Genomic DNA, 18,460 nt, shown 5'->3' with positions numbered 1-18,460 from the left:
TCATTGAAGTGTATTTTCTTTAAGAACACTTAAATGGCCTTTTATTTTAATTTATTTTTTAAATATATTACATGCAAGTACAGTTTTTAAAATAATTATGCTTTTAAGATTTTATAAAGTTTTAAGATTCGATATATTTGCTGATATATTTTTAAATATATATATTTCAGTACATTTTAATTCTACTTCATTAAGACAGCAAACAGGATTAATTAATTTTAAATATGTGCCCTACCCTTAAACCGATCATCTTGAGCTGACCAGGCTCCCATTGGAGCGGATTTGAAAGGGCAGGCAAGTCATGTGGGGATCAGAATCCGAAATTTACCATAATCCTCCAGAGGAAAAGGGGGGAGAGAGAGTAATTCCTAGTTACCTCTACAGAACGTAGCCTGGAGAGGTAGACACAAGAGCTTTAGTGTGTTAGCTATACAACAAGTCCTACACAGTCATAGCAAACTCTAAACACTCGTCTAGCTTTTTAATTATGGCCCAGGCCAAAAGTGATATGAGTATCAACATGGAGATTTCTAACGGAGCTGTTATCCACTGTCCTGTAGGATCATGCATGGAGATGGAAGATCGGCGGACTGGGGAGGAAGAGGAGGAGGAAGATGAGGTTGAACTAGGTGAAGAGGTGGATGAGGATATGGACGATGGTGGAGAAGACAGCGTAATGCCCTCAACAGATGTGATCGTCCATAAAACAGAGCAAGAGTATTTTATGGAAGACCTGGAGCACCAAGAAAGTGCGATTCTGCAAAATGAAGAGGTAAAATATGGAAAGATGGAGGACGAAGTGGACATAAGGCCTGAGCTATCAATTACAGTGCAAACACAAGTTTCGAAAATGCTGGAAACGCTGTATGAAGATGAAAAGGAAAGCGATGAACAACAAGTGCAGACTTTGAGCGTAAGGAAGATGGAGACACAGGACCTGCTCCTCTCTGAGGTAAGACAGCTCACTTGTTGCCTCCTCGAGAAAATAGAAATCAAGTACAGAGATGATCAAATGCAGCAAGTAAAAAATGAAATAGTTTTGCAAGAAGAGGAGCATGAAGAGGGTGTCAAAAACGATGTGGATGAAGAGCCACGGATGGTTTCTACTAGTGAAGCAGGTTCAAAAGAAAACTTTCAGAGTCTTGGGGAAGAGGAAGAACCAGCGACATTTGAAAACACTGGCAAAGAAAAGTCTATGACCGAGGTGCCTTTATATGAGGGCTGCAAAGCAATTGGCGAGCCAATGCACAATAATGCCATTGCCAAAAATAATGATGAAGAAACATCCACCATTAACAAAGCAGCAGAAGAAAGGGTGATTGACTGGATTGCAAAAGAACAACTATCTCAAACTGATCTGTTTGGTGTAACCGTAGAGGAGATGGTCCAGAATTCAGCTCAGTTGGCGGAAAGCATCGTGCAACAACGTGGAAGATTAGAGTGGCTGCAACAAGTGGTGGGAGACACAGATCCAGAGAACTGTGAGAGAATAGTGGCGGATACCCAATCAGCCATTGTCAACGGACCTGAGGAGACAAGAGGAGATAACGAAATGGATAAAGAGGTAGAGGGCATTGAAATTATTCAAAGAGGTGTGGAGATTACCAAGAAGGAGGAGCTTTCTGCAGAGGAGGGAAGCTGTACAGAGGTAGAACAGTCACATAAAGCACCTGAGATTGTAGAAGAGGCGGCGTGTAAGGAACAGCCAAGACAAGTCAACGAAGAAGTGCCAATACCCATAGAAGAGGGGGCATGTAAGGAGAAGGAACAGCCAAGACAAGTCAACGAAGAAGTGCTAATACCTATAGAAGAGGGAGCATGTAAGGAGAAGGAACAGCCAAGACAAGTCAACGAAGTAGTGACAATACCCATAGAAGTGGGGGCATGTAAGGAGAAGGAACAGCCAAGACAAGTCAACGAAGAAGTGCCAATACCCATAGAAGAGGGGGCATGTAAGGAGAAGGAACAGCCAAGACAAGTCAACGAAGAAGTGCCAATACCTATAGAAGAGGGGGCATGTAAGGAGAAGGAACAGCCAAGACAAATCAACGAAGAAGTGCTAATACCTATAGAAGAGGGGGCATGTAAGAAGAAGGAACAGCCAAGACAAGTCAACGAGGAAATGCCAATACCTATAGAAGAGGGGGCATGTAAGGAGAAGGAACAGCCAAGACAAGTCAACGAAGAAGTGCCAATACCCATAGAAGAGGGGGCATGTAAGGAGAAGGAACAGCCAAGACAAGTCAACGAAGAAGTGCTAATACCTATAGAAGAGGGGGCATGTAAGAAGAAGGAACAGCCAAGACAAGTCAACGAGGAAATGCCAATACCTATAGAAGAGGGGGCATGTAAGGAGAAGGAACAGCCAAGACAAGTCAACGAAGAAGTGCTAATACCTATAGAAGAGGGGGCATGTAAGGAGAAGGAACAGCCAAGACAAGTCAACGAAGAACTGCCAAAACCCATAGAAGAGGGGGCATGTAAGGAGAAGGAACAGCCAAGACAAGTCAAAGAGGAAATGCCAATACCTATAGAAGAGGGGGCATGTAAGGAGAAGGAACAGCCAAGACAAGTCAAGGAAGAAGTGCCAACAACAATAGGAGAGAGGGCGTGTAAGAAGCAAGAACAGCTCAGCAATGACAAATGGGAGGTTGCAGAGGGAGGTGATGCTGCAAAGGAACAGCCAAAACAAGTCAAGGAAGAAGTGCCAACAACAATAGAAGAGGGGGCGTGTAAGAAGCAGGAACAGCAAAGACAAGTCAAGGAAAAAGTGCCAATACCTATAGAAGGGGGGGCATGTAAGGAGAAGGAACAGCTTGGCAATGGCAAACAGGAGATCGTAGAGGGAGGTGACGCTGCAAAGGAACAGCGAAGACAAGTCAAGGAAGAAGTGCCAACAACAATAGAAGAGGGGGCGGGGAAGTGGCTAGAAGAGCTTAAGGCTGTCATTGAAGATGAGCCAAGAAGGAAAGCCCAGGGGGGGCGAAAAGTGACCATACCTGCCTGGTTGAAGTCCAACGAGAGCTCAGATGCCCCTTTCCAAGAGCCACCGAAGCCCCTCGGCAGTCAGATCAGAACCATGAGCGTGGGCAGCAAAGGGGAGGTGAATATCAAGGCCAAAGGTCAAGAGGTCACCATGGCGAATGGGTTCCTTGGGATCCCACCTGCCGTTGTTCAACAAGAAGAGGTAAAAACATTGGGAAAACTGACGAGGATGGCGACTCCAGCTCAGCGGGATGGCGATCCTCTTGACCAGCAGATCTCCCTCTATGTGAAGGTATTCTTATAGACAGATAATGGTCAAGATATCCATTTGCATATTGGAGTTTTAGAAATGGAAATGAGTCACTTGGGTTTTCTTTGTCCTCAAAACTTACTATGATATCCACAGGTTCTGCTCAAAAACGTTGTAGTGTTGACCATATTATGATCTGCTGTAGTCAATATGCAATCTGGAAACTATCAGAAGCTTTAATACGAAGCTACCAAATATGTTAGTGTTTTTGGGAAGTATGATTATTGTAGTACATTTTACAGGGAAGGCAGAATTTTACATGCATATAACCTAGATAACCTCAGATTTTTGTAAAATTGCTCAGAGAAATAAAGTCCCTTTAAAGTCTTACTTTAAAAATGACAATGATAAGGGTGTCTTGTTAGCCATGCTAGCACACAGTTTCCTACAATGACAGCATGTCCTTCTGTTCAGCAGATGGTGTTACTATCGCCAGCACTAATTGCATTAGTGTCTTTGCTTTACTGGTCAGTTGGTCTGCTGTCATGCCGCTTCTAGAAAACCAGAATGTAATTCCCAGTTCTAGGCAATGTTACTTCCACAAATTGATTAAGCAGGTACACCAACTTCACCAATAGTATTACTGCTGGGTGAGCTGCTAAAACCAGCATGAAAGTGTCTAAAACATACCTTAATACACTGGCAAGGTGGTTTTAAAAACAGTAAACTGGTTCATATGACATAAACATCCATACAATAAAACGGAAGTAATATAATGTTTAAGAAGTAAGTCTTATTTAGGGGGAGCCTGACCTTTCCAACCATAATTCCAACCCTGTTTGTGATTTATAAATGGTTGTTGCTGGTGATATAATGCACTTAGTTAATTGAGTTATTCTCAGCAGGGTGTTGAGCTGATTGATCGGTGAGCTAAAAATGAATCGTACATGATTCTAGAACATTTAAGTGCCATATAAAGTATCATATCACAAACATTAGGAAAGAGCTGGCTATAGGTATCACTTTTGCAATAATCTTACTAATCTGCTGTGTTGACTATAGTGCAACATAGATGTGTATTGACTACAGCAACAGTATGTATTTATTTATTTATAATTATTTATACAGTGAGTGTTTTCTAACCAGTCAAAACTACTCATTTCTATTCTATTCTATTCTATTCTATTCTATTCTATTCTATTCTATTCTATTTTTCTATGGACTTGTCTGAAACATTCGGAACAAAGTGTATAGCCAGTTTTGTAACCAAGCAAAACTACAGTAATAGTTTTTATTTTATTTTATTTTATTTTTTTCTATTCATGGAATTGCCTGAAACATTCGGAACAAAGCGCACAGCCAAATTCTTGTTATATGCAGGAGGCTGAGCAGCGGGACGTTAAGCCTGGTAAAAATGTCCTTAAATCCCACCCGTATGTTTCTGAAGAGCGAACAGTAACAAAGACGCCCTTTGTGCGGGTTGCAGTGGAACACAGTAAAAGTGCAACTCCCACAGCCTTTCTGTGCATTTCACATCACAAAAGTATCATTTTGTGTCTCATCATCAGTTTTTGTATGTTGTCATAGTTTTGCTTTGGTAAACAGGATCTAAGTGATGATATGCTCAGATTGTATGGCTGTTACTGTGCTTGTTATTCAATGATAAACAGCTGATTCTTATTTTTTATTGGTTCGAGTGATGTGCTGCTCTTATATTGAACAGTGAAATATGTGTTTGTATTTGAATACCTGTTGCCTCTATGAGAAGCTGCCATGTAGTGGGTTAATCTCAGCATTCCTCTACACACTAATCTGATTTAGATGTTTGTTGGTCTGAGTCGGCTGTGAGAAGGATCTGAGATTCTGAGTGTTTGGGGGGTGGAGTGGCTCCGTCCAGTCATAATATGATTCCTGCATGTGCAAAACTCACCGTCATGATGCTAGTGTTGCATGTGGTTGCCGGGATGTTACTAATGGTTGCTAGGGTGTTCTGATTTAGGACTATATGGTATTTTGGATAATTCCCAGGGTTCTCTGGTTTTTAGCATTTGGCTATGCGATTGTTAGGGTGTTCTGAGTGGTGTTTAGCATTAGCACGTTGCTATGGGGTTGCTAGGGTATTCTGGATTGTTGCTATGGTGTTCTGTATAATTGCTAGGGTTCTCTGATTGTTTTTTAACATTTTGCTATGCGATTGCTATAGTGTTCTAAATGGTTCTGAGAATGTTGAGTGATGTTTGGCACGTCGCTATGGTGTTGCTAGGGTATTCGGGATTGTTGCTAGGGTGTTCTGGATAATTGCTAGGGTTCTCTGGTTTTTAGCGTTTTGCTATGCGATTGTTAGGGTAGTCTGAATGTTTATTAGAATGTTGCTAGGGTGTTCTGAGTGGTGTTTAGCATTAGCACATTGCTATGGGGTTGCTAGGGTATTCTGGATTGTTACTAGGGTGTTTTGAATAATTGCATGGGTTCTCTGATCGGGTTTTTGCATTTTGGTTTGTGGTTGCTAGGGTGTTCTGAATGGTTATTAGAATGTTGCTAGGGCGTTCTGAGTGGTGTTTAGCAATAGAACGTTGCCATGGGGTTGCTAGGGTTTTCTGGATTGTGTTTAGGATGTTGCTATGGGGTTGCTAGGGTATTCTGGATTGTTTTCCATGGTGCTCTGGATAATTTGCTATGCGGTTGCTAGGGTGTTATTAATGGTTGCTAGGATGTTTTTTTAGCATGTTGCTATGCGGTTGCTAATAGTGTTTAACGTGTTAACTGCTATGCAGTTCCTTTGGTATTCTAGATGGTGGCTAGGCAGCTGTTTATTGGCCCACAAACTGTGACATTAATCTGGTGTGCTTCTATTCAAATGTATCTTATGAAGTCAGGTTTTCGAGTGTCTAGAAGCTGCACTGCCCTCTACTGGCGTAATGTGGGTCTTTTTTACCCTCATGTCCTCATCCATCCCTCATCACCACCTTATCTTCAGGTGGCCCGACCTCACATAATCATTCCACAACCTCCAGACTCATAAATACAGTGACACAGTAGTAACTCTACTCGATCCCGAAGGCCCTTAAGAACACATACAACATGGAAATGTATATAGTTTATTTCTAGATCATTGTGCAATGTTAGATTGTACACTGGAAATCATAATAGCGATCCCAACTCTGCAAAAGTCTTTCATAACGCACGTCTCATGAACGGCGTCTCTATCGCTGATAACAATGAACAAACGTCTCAGTGTCTCAGTGTCCTGCGTGTTTGACTGTGTTCTCCAGCCCAAACACCCACAGAACACCAAATGTAATCAGTCATTCTGGAAAGACTTTTCCATGCATTCAGAGAATTTGCTTTGAGATAGCATTCTGCATTCAATATTATGAGACATGTGAAAGCATTTCACCATGGCTTGGTTTGATGTAGCAGCTAAAAAATTGGGATTTCCTAGCATTGAGCTGTTTGTCAAGGTAAGACGTTCTCACATTAAACCTTTGAAGAAATAAAACATTTTGTCTTGTAAGATGACACAATATACATCGTTTTTGTGTGGTTGAATTTTATGGTTTATTCAACTGTGGCCTTTTTTGTGTGCTATCAATTGTATTAAAGCATTTTCCCAGGCAAAAAGAAACATTTATTAGGCCAATCACATAATTAACTATTTGTCTGAACTATTTGTCACAAGTGAAATCAGTTATACTTTATTTCAATAGTGCATTTTGGACGTTCTACTAACTATAAGTTACAACTACATGTCAATAATTCTCATTAGTACTAGACTGTTAGGTTAGGGTTCGGGTTAGTAGAATAAGTTGACATGTAGTTGCAAAGTTTCTTATTGTCAGTAGAAAATCTGTTGAGGAGCATCAAAATAATGTGTTAGCAGATATTTAGCAGACGGTCTACTGAAACTCGACTGATAGTTGACAAGTACACTGTAAAAAAAATCAATTTATATAAAAGCTGCACAGTGTTATTCGCACAAACATTAAACACCATCATGGTAACACACATGAAATTTTTAAAAATGCAATAAACATTAATTTAACAACATTAAATGTAACATAAAACCCTGATGTACATAACTGATTAGAAAGGAACTAAGAAGAAACATAGTTATTTCAACAAAAATAAATCAAATGTGAAGTGTCAAGCAGGGCATTGTGGGAATGTCAATTTACTGTAAATTATACAATGAGTTGTTCTTTTTTACTTTCAAAAACTGTAAAATTTTACAGTTTGAAATTTGTTTTTGAAATTTTACTTTCAAAAACTGATACAATTTTACACGATGACTACAGCGCTGGGATTTTGAAGCAGATTTTGTAGCCTACATTACAGAGATGGATGCCGCCGTCAAACATCACTCGTTCCAATCAGCGATCGCGTCTGTTTTAAGCGATTTGAACGTTTCCTTTTAGTTAAAAATCGAGCAAAGAACAACACTCGGAGATGTTTCTCCGCCGCTCTGCATACGTCATCTCCTTCATCGCTCTGATTGGGTTTAGGTCTATCCGCGACGTCCGTTGGTGACGCCCCTCTGGAAATGATTTGTCTATGACGCTTTGCCAGACCATAACTCAGTTACAACTGAGAATGGTCTGGTTTTAACCAGGCTATTAAAGGGATAGTTCACCCAAAAATGAAAATCTTGTCATTAGTTATTTACCCTTATGTTGTTCCAGTTTCTTTGTTCTGTTAAAGACAGAAGATATTTTGAAGAATGAATTGACGGGCCTCACAGTAGAAAAAAAATACCATTAAAGTCAATGGAGTTTGGAACAACATGAGGGTGAGTAAATGATGACAAAACATTTTTGGGTCAACTATCCTTTTTTTTTTTTTCATTTAATTTTTGCAGAGGTGTAAAGTCCAGGTCCAGAAAGTAAAAGTCAAGGTCAAGGTCAAAGTTTATTTCTATAGCACCTTTTAACAACACGGATGTTGACCAAAGTGCTTCACAGATACATCAAAAGTACACATAGAGCATATATATAAAAAAAAATTCAGACTCTACGTAGACCTAAAAAATAAATAAATAGAATCTTTATAATAAGTACAAATTTTAAACCTAGCGACCTCACAAGAACTGCAACCCCGTAGTATTTCATAGATGCAAAAAGCATTTTTAAGCGAATTTTTCAATTTCAATTTCGAATTTTCATGCAATTTCAAGTCCTCCTCAGTATTTTGTTCCAATCACCTGCTAATTAGCACAGTTCTTCAGGAGAGAGAACTCTGAAACCGCATTAGGCTGGGTCAGGAATTATTTAAAGAATAGGTGTCAAAGAGTGCAAATTAAGGGGTCTCTTTCTGATAAGCTCACCATTGAATCTGGTGTGCCACAGGGGTCCATTTTGGGTCCCCTGTTGTTTACATTATATATTAACAACCTTGGTGCTAATCTATCAGATACAAGTATCCATTTATATGCCGATGATACCATTTTATATTGTTTTGCATCTTCTATTGAAAATTGCATTTTAAAGTTGCAGGAAGCATTTGAATTAGTTCAGCGTAACCTATCTTCTTTAAAATTAGTCCTAAATGATAAGAAAACAAAATACATGGTCTTTTCTAGGAAACATAAGACTGATTCTTCTCCACCACCTATTTACACTTTGCAGGGTAACTCTATAGAATTAGTCTCCTCTTATAAATACCTAGGGTTTGTGTTGGAAGAGGACTTATCATTTAAGTTACATGTTAAACAACTGTTGTCTAAGTTAAGGTTACAGCTGGGCTTTTATTTTCGGAACAGTGCATGTTTCTCACAGTCAGCCAAGAGAAAGTTGGTGGAATCTACCTTTTTACCTATCTTAGATTATGGAGATGTTTTTTACAGAAATACCACTAAAGCTCTCTTACAATCAGTAGATTCTGTTTATCACTCTGCTCTAAGATTTATAACTTGCACAAAATATCACACTCACCACTGTGCACTGTATGAAATGGTAGGTTGGCCTTCACTTCACATAAGAAGGTACAAACACTGGCTCATACTTGTATACAAGGCATTAGTCGGCCAGCTTCCTCAATATATCAATAGCTTATTAACTTTTAATAGTCAAGGGTATAATCTACGTTCAAGTAGATATATTCTGTTAAATGTTCCTTTAATGAAGACAGAGTTTGGAAAAACTGCTTTTATTTATAGTGCATCAGCTGCTTGGAATGAGATCCAAAGTTCATTGAAACTTGATGAACTTATTTCAGTATATGTGTTCAAGTTACATTTAAACAAATTATTCAAATCTGTCTGCACTTGCTCTTAACGTTTAATCTTGTTTTATTTTTATATATGTGTGTGTTGTGAAATCTGTTTTATGTAGTTATGTATATTGTGTGCTGCTATTTTGGCCAGGGCACTTGTAAATGAGATATTTATCTCAATGTGTTTATTTCCCTGGTTAAATAAAGGTTTAATAAAAAAAATAAAAAAAATTATTATAATAATTGTTTGGCATCCTAAAACACCAGTGATAATGTAATGCAGACTGAGACTCTATATCATAACTAAAAAGATGTTTGAGCCCTCTTTAATGTCCAGGTACAAGTCAATGCTTTTTCTTTGTTCAATGTGCACAGTTCATGGGTTAAAGCCGGTTGAAGCTCTTAATTGTGAGCTCTCAAAGTGCACCAGATTGATGCATTTAACCTTAAAATGTACAAAATTTTCTTGCGGGGGAGCATGCCCCCGAACCCCCCTAGAGGGATAGAGTTCCACCCAACATAGTTTTATAAAATACTATGGGAAACACAGATCATTTATGAAGTAATATGTACAACAAAGTTCCTTTTAAGTCAGTAATACAGTTAATGCCAAATTAAAATGTCCTTGGACAAACTACATTTGGCCTGCCTAAGGGGGGGGGGGCCTACCAGACATTGTGCCCAGGGCCCTCTGAATTCTTAATCCGGCCCTGGATAAACATATGGCAGGACTTTTACTTTCTGACCCCTGGACTTTACACCTCTGAATATTTGTGGAATCATTTGGATCATGTAAATATGAAGGCAGTGAGGGGGGCGCAGTATATAGCGTCGTATATTTTTCTTTTTTTGAGTAATTAACCACTTAAACTTAAAGGGATACTCCACTTTTTTTGGAAATAAGCTCATTTTACAACTCCCCCAGAGTTAAACTGTTGAGTTTTACCGTTTTTGGATGTAAAGTTGCGATTTTCTAGGCTGATATGGCTAGGAACTATACTCTCATTCCTGCGTAATAATCAAGAAACTTTACTGCCGTACCACGAGAGCAGCAGGCGTAATGATATGAAGCAGCGCCTGAAAGAAAATAGGCTACCTTCCGTCAACACAACGGAACTATTTTCAGGCGCTGCGTCATATCATGACGCCCGTTTCACACATACACCGCGTATGCGGTGTTGCGGTGCGTATGCGGTACAGGAGCAGCACGCGCTATAGTGCTTTCACATATGCTGCGTGCGTTTGCAGTGCGCAACTTATCCGCGGCTGTACCACAAACACATTTACTCACTATTTTTATTTCAAATCATCAATCAAATCAAGTTTCAGCAACTTTTATTTTAAAAAGTTGTCACCAGTGCGATTATCTTTGTACACACATCTACACTCTTTAGCCTATTCACGTTTAAACACAATTTAAACAACGTATTATTTAATGCATTACTTTTATATGGATTATATATTAAGTTGCTCAAGCAAGTGGTAACATATTTAACCATGTAGGCTAATAGCCTATTAAAATCACAAACATTTTAAATTAAAACTTAAAATTTACAAAAACAGCAGACTCTTTTTCTTTTGCTTAATTTAAATCTTTATACAATAAATCTTGCATGTCACAAATAACTTGTTTTTCCACCTCAACGTATGAGACGATCGTCATTCATTATGTGCCTGAAGTAAATTGTAGCTTTCCTTGATTTACCCCGTCTTAAAGTAAAAAGATGACTGTGAAAAATAGTAGTAGGCTTTAATGCATTATGGTGAGATTACTACATGTTATTAAGTTAAATGCATTTATGGTGAAATTACTACATATTCAGATCAGTCTGTGTTCATTTTGACCACGAACCGTGCGCTGTCACTTTAATTCAGCGTTTGCAGCACAGCAGAAATAGACTCGGTGCGTAAACGATCTCTGCACTGCTGTATACGCACCGCAACTGGAACGGATCGACGGACCGCATCCGCGTGCAGTGTGAAAGCTCTGCCTGTTAACATGGGTACGGAAAAAAATACGCACCGCATACGCACTGCAAACGGAGTATGTGTGAAACGGGCGTTACGCCTGCTGCACTCATGGTACGGCAGTAAAGTTTCTTGATTATTACGCAGGAATGAGAGTATAGTTCCTAGCCATATTAGCCTAGAAAATCGCAACTTTACATTTTCCGTCGGTCTTAGTGCACGATGTAACTACAGAAGAGTCGAGTTTTAAATAGGAAAAATATCGAAACTCTTTGGTCATTTTTTTTGGAGAAATGCTAATGGTCTTGTCCACTTCAGTGATGTATGCTAAGCTATGCTAAAAGTGGTACCGCCAGAACCGGAGATCGTTTGAATGGATTCAAAAACAGTAAAACTCAACAGTTTAACTCTGGGGGAGTTGTAAAATGAGCCTATTTCCAAAAAAGTGGAGTATCCCTTTAAATTTGCCTATTTAAATAATTTTGGGCAGTTCTTTATGTGTCTGTTTAATTCTGTATTATTCTGAAGTTCGTACATCTTCCAGCGACAGACATATTTCACAAAATAACCAGTACATTTCTGGAATTCACATTATCTACATAAATCTGCAACATATTAAACATTGTTCGTAATCTAACGTATTACCTTGAAATCATAATTTTGCCATTGTGTGCAATGTCTTCCCGTGTCAGGAAACTTTTGCAGTGCGCAGAGAAAATGAAATATAAACGTCAGACCCAAGCCCATTGCTTCTCCACACTTGTGATGCAGTTAAAGGACTGACGGCATGTTGTGTGTGTGTGTGTGTGTGTGTGTGTGTGTCCCAGGCCGGCAGTGATGGAGAGAGTCTCGGGAACTGTCCCTTCTCTCAGAGACTCTTCATGATCCTCTGGCTGAAAGGAGTCATCTTCAACGTCACCACCGTGGACCTCAAGAGGTGAAGCGCAACATTCACAGACCCGCCGCACAAACACTGATTTCACATTAGGACCATTATGATTCCCAAAAGGATAAAATGCGCCTGGAGAATAGCAAAATGATTTTCTTTCAGGATTTTAGGCTTATTTTCTGATTTAACTAAATCACATACACTCTAAAAAATGCTGGGTTGTTTCAACCCAAATTTGGGTCAAATATGGACAAACCCAAATGTAAGGTTAAAAATGTAATTAAAAAAATGACAGTTGAAAGTGAAAGTTGAAGTTGGGTTAAAATTTTAAATTACATTTTTAACCCAATATTTGGGTTTGTTCATATTTGACCCAAATTTGGGTTAAAACAACCCAGCGTTGTTTAGAGTGTAGAAATTGTCTATACATTGGTATCTTATTTAATGCCATTAAGATCCGTTTACTTCCAAATAATGATTGTAAGTTCAATTGGAATCTAAGATTTTTGATAAAGGGAGTGTTATTTTAGTGTTATATGTATATATACACACAATTATTGTATTTATTCACATTTTTAATTTGCTTTTATTTTTACATTTTCAGTTTTAATATTCATTTTAGAAACACATTTGGGTCCGTTTGACCAGAAAGAGGTACATCAAAATAAAAAAATTTATATAAACATAAAATCCAAGGTTTTTAGTATGAAAATGAAACTTTGGATATATGTAATTTTTCCCTAAAAATTTTTTTAAATAAAAAAATTCAGATAAGTGAACTGTGGCTTTACACATGAAATTGTGTAGTTTTTTGGTTTGTTTTGTATTTTACATCTATAAGTTGTATTATTTAACAGAAGTAACTTGAGAAAAATCTATTTAATTCTCATACATGTCCATATAATAATATATTAAAAATAAAAATTCTCATAAATATTGATAAAAAAAAAATCTTGCATTGGCTTTTACTGTATAGTTCATTTAACATTTCAAAGAATTTCTCATTTTTTTTATTTTAAAGAAGTAGTAGCATGGTAAAAACATGGTAACATTCAAAACTTTGAAACTTTTGCACATTCACTCATCAATGGGATGCTCCTGAACAGATACAATGTGGTTTTAGTTGGAAAATATTAAGTTATGACTGTTTTATAAGCTTCTTATAAGTTCTACCAAGATCAAACAAACCCAAAATTGCAACAGGTGTATAGAGTTTTTTAATGCATTACAAGGGTTAAATTTTAGTAATTTTGTTATGTGCTTTTGTACGGAAGCGTATTGCATTCGCTTGAGGAAAAAAATCTACTCTGTTTTTCTGAATTAACGAGTTAATTATCTCCGAATTACGAGATAACTTTTTTTCCATGAAAAATTTTTGCTCTGTTTTTCTGAATTAACGAGTTAATTATATCAGAATTACGAGATAATTTTTTATGGAAAAAAGTTTTTGCTCTGTTTTTCTGAATTAATGACTTAATTATCTCAAAATTATGAGTAACTCATTAATAAAGTGAAAAAAATGTTTTTCAAGAAAAATGTATCTCATAATTCTGAGATAATTAACTCGTTAATTCAGAAAAACAGAGCAAAAACTTTTTTTCCATGAAAAATTATCTCGTAATTCTGAAAAAAAGTAGATTTTTTTTCTCAAGTGAATGCAATACGCTTCCGTACTTTTGTCATTTTTATTATTATTATTATTATTTTTTACATTTCCATTTAGCTTTAATTTATTTTCATTTGGTTTTAGTTTTAGTGATTTTAGTACCTCAACTTTCTAATTACAAGTTAGGGTTAGGCCCTAATTTTATTTTATTTTATATTTCAATTAACAGTTTTTAATAGTTTTAGATTTACTTAAGAATAACCTTGCTGACGAAGGGTGTGTTTGTCGGTCCGCGTCTCACAGAAAGCCTGCAGATTTACAGGATCTCGCTCCGGGAACCAACCCTCCATTCATGACCTTCAACGGAGAGGTTCTGGTGGACGTCAACAAGATCGAGGAGTTTCTCGAGGAACGATTGGTCCCACCACGGTACTTTCTATATCGGTTCACTTCCCATTTCTTTCTTACTTGCCTCAGATACTTAAAGGGTTAGTTCACCCAAAAATTAAAATGATGTCATTAATGACTCTCCCACATGTCGAACCAAGCCCGTAAGACCTCCGTTCATCTTCGGGACACAGTTTAAGATATTTTAGATTTAGTCCGAGAGCTTTCTGTCCCTCCATTGTAAATGTATGTACGGTATACTGTCCTTGTCCAGAAAGGAAATAAAGACATCATCAAAGTAGTCCATGTGACATCAGTGGGTTAGTTAGAGTGTGTTGAAGCATCAAATACATTTTGGTCCAAAAATAACACAAACTACGACTTTATTCAGCATTGTATTGTATTCTGGTTCTGTTGTGGATCCGCGTTCAGTGCCGCCGCTGACGTAAGACGCTGCTGACGTGTGTCTGGTGTGTGTGTGTGTGTGTGTGTGTGTGTGTGTGTGTGTGTGTGTGTGTGTGTGTGTGTATTCTGGTTCTGTTGTGGATCCGCGTTCAGTGCCGCCGCTGACGTAAGACGCTGCTGACGTGTGTCTGGTGTGTGTGTGTGTGTGTGTGTGTGTGTGTGTGTGTGTATTCTGGTTCTGTTGTGGATCCGCGTTCAGTGCCGCTGCTGACGTGTGTCTGGTGTGTGTGGTGTGTGTGTGTGTGTGTGTATTCTGGTTCTGTTGTGGATCCGCGTTCAGTGCCGCTGCTGACGTAAGACGCTGCTGACGTGTGTGTGTGTGTGTGTGTGTATTCTGGTTCTGTTGTGGATCCGCGTTCAGTGCCGCTGCTGACGTAAGACGCTGCTGACGTGTGTGTGTGTGTGTGTGTGTGTGTATTCTGGTTCTGTTGTGGATCCGCGTTCAGTGCCGCCGCTGACGTAAGACGCTGCTGACGTGTGTGTGTGTGTGTGTGTGTGTGTATTCTGGTTCTGTTGTGGATCCGCGTTCAGTGCCGCTGCTGACGTGTGTCTGGTGTGTGTCTAAGGATTGGAAACATGTCTAAGGATTTCCACACAGAGGAAGACTTGCATTTTTTGCCCAGCCATATTTATTTGAACCCGAATACACACCCACACACACACACACACCAGACACACACACCAGACACACCACACACACGTCAGCAGCGTCTTACGTCAGCAGCGGCACTGAACGCGGATCCACAACAGAACCAGAATACACACACACACACACACACACACGTCAGCAGCGTCTTACGTCAGCGGCGGCACTGAACGCGGATCCACAACAGAACCAGAATACAATACAATGCTGAATAAAGTCCTAGTTTTTGTTATTTTTGGACCAAAATGTATTTGATGCTTCAACACACTCTAACTAACCCACTGATGTCACATGGACTACTTTGATGATGTCTTTATTCCCTTTCTGGACAAGGACAGTATACCGAACATACATTTACAATGGAGGGACAGAAAGCTCTCAGACTAAATCTAAAATATCTTAAACTGTGTCCCGAAGATGAGCGGAGGTCTTGGAGGCTTGGGATGACATGAGGGAGAGTCATTAATGACATAATTTAAAACGAATCTTTTTTTCTTTTTTTTTTTTAGATACCCAAAGTTGGCAGCAAAGCATCCAGAATCCAACACAGCGGGAATAGATGTATTTGCCAAGTTTTCTGCCTACATCAAGAACCCTCGTAAAGAAGCTAATGAGGGTGAGTTTAATGGCTTTCAGTAAACAGATAGTCCACCTTTTCCTCTGTAATTGTGTTTTATTTGGGGTTTTATGTGTTCAGGTCTGGAGAAAGCTCTTCTGAAGTCCCTGAAGAGGTTGGATGAGTATTTGCAGACGCCGCTGCCCGAGGAGATTGATGCCAACAGTGTAGATGATCATGAAGCGTCCACACGAGGATTCCTGGACGGGCCAGACCTCACGCTGGCCGACTGTAACCTGCTCCCCAAACTACACATCATGAAGGTGCTTCTTTCCTTTTCTTCACACTCCTCCCTTTTTGCATCTACAAAATGTTCCCTTTCCTGAAAACCCAATATTTGTTCTTCTCTTAATCTTAATTTTAATCGCTGTGAAAAGTTGAATTGAAAAATGTAGGCTGCATAAATGCATCCATTTGAAATATTTAGAGTGCTTTATTACAGTGTTTTACAGTCGCCAGGACACATTTCTCAATAATCAGGTCACTTTTTCAAAACTCTTCACACAGTGAGCACAACAGAAGTATAAGTGGGCTAAACTGTGGATCATTTATCATTGCTTTGGCACAAAATCCATTCAATGAACATCTTTCAAATTACATTAATTATTTTCTAACTTTGACACAACAACCGCCAAAACTCTGTGTACAAATTTCCACATGCTTACATACTGATTTCAAAACGGTTAAACTTAAGTTCAAAACAATAACATAATACAAAACTGAATAAGACAGCATTTTGCCACATTTCTACAGTAATATTGTAATGAAATATATTTCGAATTTAAAAATTAAATGGTATAAAAACAATTGGATAATTGGACCAACCACAGCTGATTTTGTATCTGAATCAGTGGATGGTGTGTATACAAAATTTAGTACTTTGGAATTACTCCAAAAACATAAAATATATAAAGTATTGAAGCATACTGCATCATGTCTAATTCATTCTAGCAACATATTGCAGGGCAGAGGTAGAAGAAAGAAAGCATTTACAGAGGAAAACACTGTATAGAGTTATGTTGTTTTGTGGGTGAAGGAGTGTGTGTGTTGGCTGTCAACCTTTGCTAGTGTTATGGAAGTTGATTTGAGACATGTACGAAGTGATTTTGTAGTTTTAATGCATTTTGAATGTGAAATGAACTGCTGTGCCGAGCTGAACGCTGGTTAGGAGAACTGTGTGAAGAGTTTTGTATTGAGAATTGTGTCCTAGCGACTGTAAAAAACTGTAATGACAGCCGAATAATATACTATATACTGTATATAGTTGCAAAGCTACTGTACTGCTGATAGATAAACAGACTTGCTGCTGTGATTATGTAAGATCTGCTGCATGAATAGACATATACAGTAAATCCTATAGCAGATCTAGGCAGGAGGAGCTGGGGAGGTAGAGGGGTTCAGGACTAGATTACAGAAAACAATGAACCAGACTATTTAATTGTTGAGCAAGAAATCTCATTGGCTGCAGGATCAGCAGAGACCAATCATCTTGTGCCATGTGGTAATAATGTGATTGCTTGCAGATTGCATGTAAAGGATTGATCTGTCTGCGCCCTCTAGAGTTTTATGGCTAAACTAAGACACACACACATACAGTCAAACCAAAATGTATTCAGACACCTTCAACATTTCTCACATTATCACATTTTATTCACTATAATGGTAATAAAACATGAGCAGAACTCAGAGTTCTCAGATCAGTGGATATTTGACTGGTTTTGTCCGTCCTTCTGTTAGACTCTCACACATGAATTATGTTGAATATCTGTCAGCTGTTAAATTTAACTCCACAATTAGATAATACCAGTTTAGCTCAACCAGTGACCAAGCAATGCTTCATGTTGTTCAGTGTGTGTGTAAAAAGAGCATCAGCAATTACAGAAAACACACTTCAGCAAAACATGATCAGCTCAAAGTGTCCGAATCATTTCTGCTCCCAATCTTTACTGGTAGTCACTGTATGAAGAATTATTGGGTGTAATATGTCACAGTTTACTTTATTTTGCTCTCCTCACTTGAACTATAGTGTCCTGCACACACTAGTAAAAAATAAAAAAAATAAAAAAATAAATCTAAAGTATAAATATTTTTTGGTTTGATTGTATATATATATATAACTCGTAACTTCTGGACCACACTGCAATTATATTCTTTTTATTCAGTAATTTAAAATGCATATGCTGGATTTCATATGACCAACCAGTTTAAACACCTGCATACTCTTGTTTGTAGATTGTTGCTAGGAAATACAGAGGTTTTGAGATTCCTGCTGAGATGACCGGAGTTTTGCGATATTTGAATAACGCCTACCAGAGAGAAGAATTCATGAACACCTGCCCTGCTGACCGCGAGATCGAGTTCGCTTACCTGGACGTCGCCAAGAAGATCAAATAGTTCAGGATGACCAGACAAGTAGTGCTAACTCATGGTTATCTTGTGAG

At 38.5% G+C, this 18,460-nt stretch overlaps 1 protein-coding gene across 2 annotated transcripts; it reads left to right on the top strand.

The window, feature by feature from the left end:
- The first annotated feature begins 818 nt into the window (after window positions 1-818).
- Window positions 819-18,460, top strand: LOC130090969 (chloride intracellular channel protein 4). 2 transcript variants are annotated; one of them, XM_056258613.1, is made up of 6 exons: window positions 819-3,277; window positions 12,238-12,347; window positions 14,209-14,334; window positions 15,913-16,019; window positions 16,101-16,282; window positions 18,252-18,460. In XM_056258613.1, exons 1-6 carry the CDS (start codon window positions 851-853, stop codon window positions 18,411-18,413), a joined length of 3,114 nt encoding a protein of 1,037 aa, XP_056114588.1. In that variant the 5' UTR covers window positions 819-850; the 3' UTR covers window positions 18,414-18,460. The 2 variants fall into 2 exon arrangements, with proteins under 2 accessions (XP_056114588.1, XP_056114589.1); XM_056258614.1 differs by lacking the exon at window positions 819-3,277 and adding an exon at window positions 6,505-6,696.

Source organism: Rhinichthys klamathensis, unplaced genomic scaffold (assembly GCF_029890125.1).
Source record: "Rhinichthys klamathensis goyatoka isolate OS25496 unplaced genomic scaffold, OSU_Roscu_1.1 h1tg000157l_1, whole genome shotgun sequence".
Lineage (NCBI taxonomy): Eukaryota > Metazoa > Chordata > Actinopteri > Cypriniformes > Leuciscidae > Rhinichthys > Rhinichthys klamathensis.
This window is presented reverse-complemented; position numbering and strand designations above follow the sequence as displayed.

Coding starts and splice junctions, on each gene's coding strand:
- LOC130090969 (XM_056258613.1), top strand. CDS start 851: ATGCTGGAAACGCTGTATGAAGATGAAAAGGAAAGCGATGAACAACAA. Junction 12,348..14,208: donor ACCACCGTGGACCTCAAGAG/GTGAAGCGCAAC, acceptor CGCGTCTCACAG/AAAGCCTGCAGATTTACAGG. Junction 16,283..18,251: donor CCAAACTACACATCATGAAG/GTGCTTCTTTCC, acceptor TCTTGTTTGTAG/ATTGTTGCTAGGAAATACAG.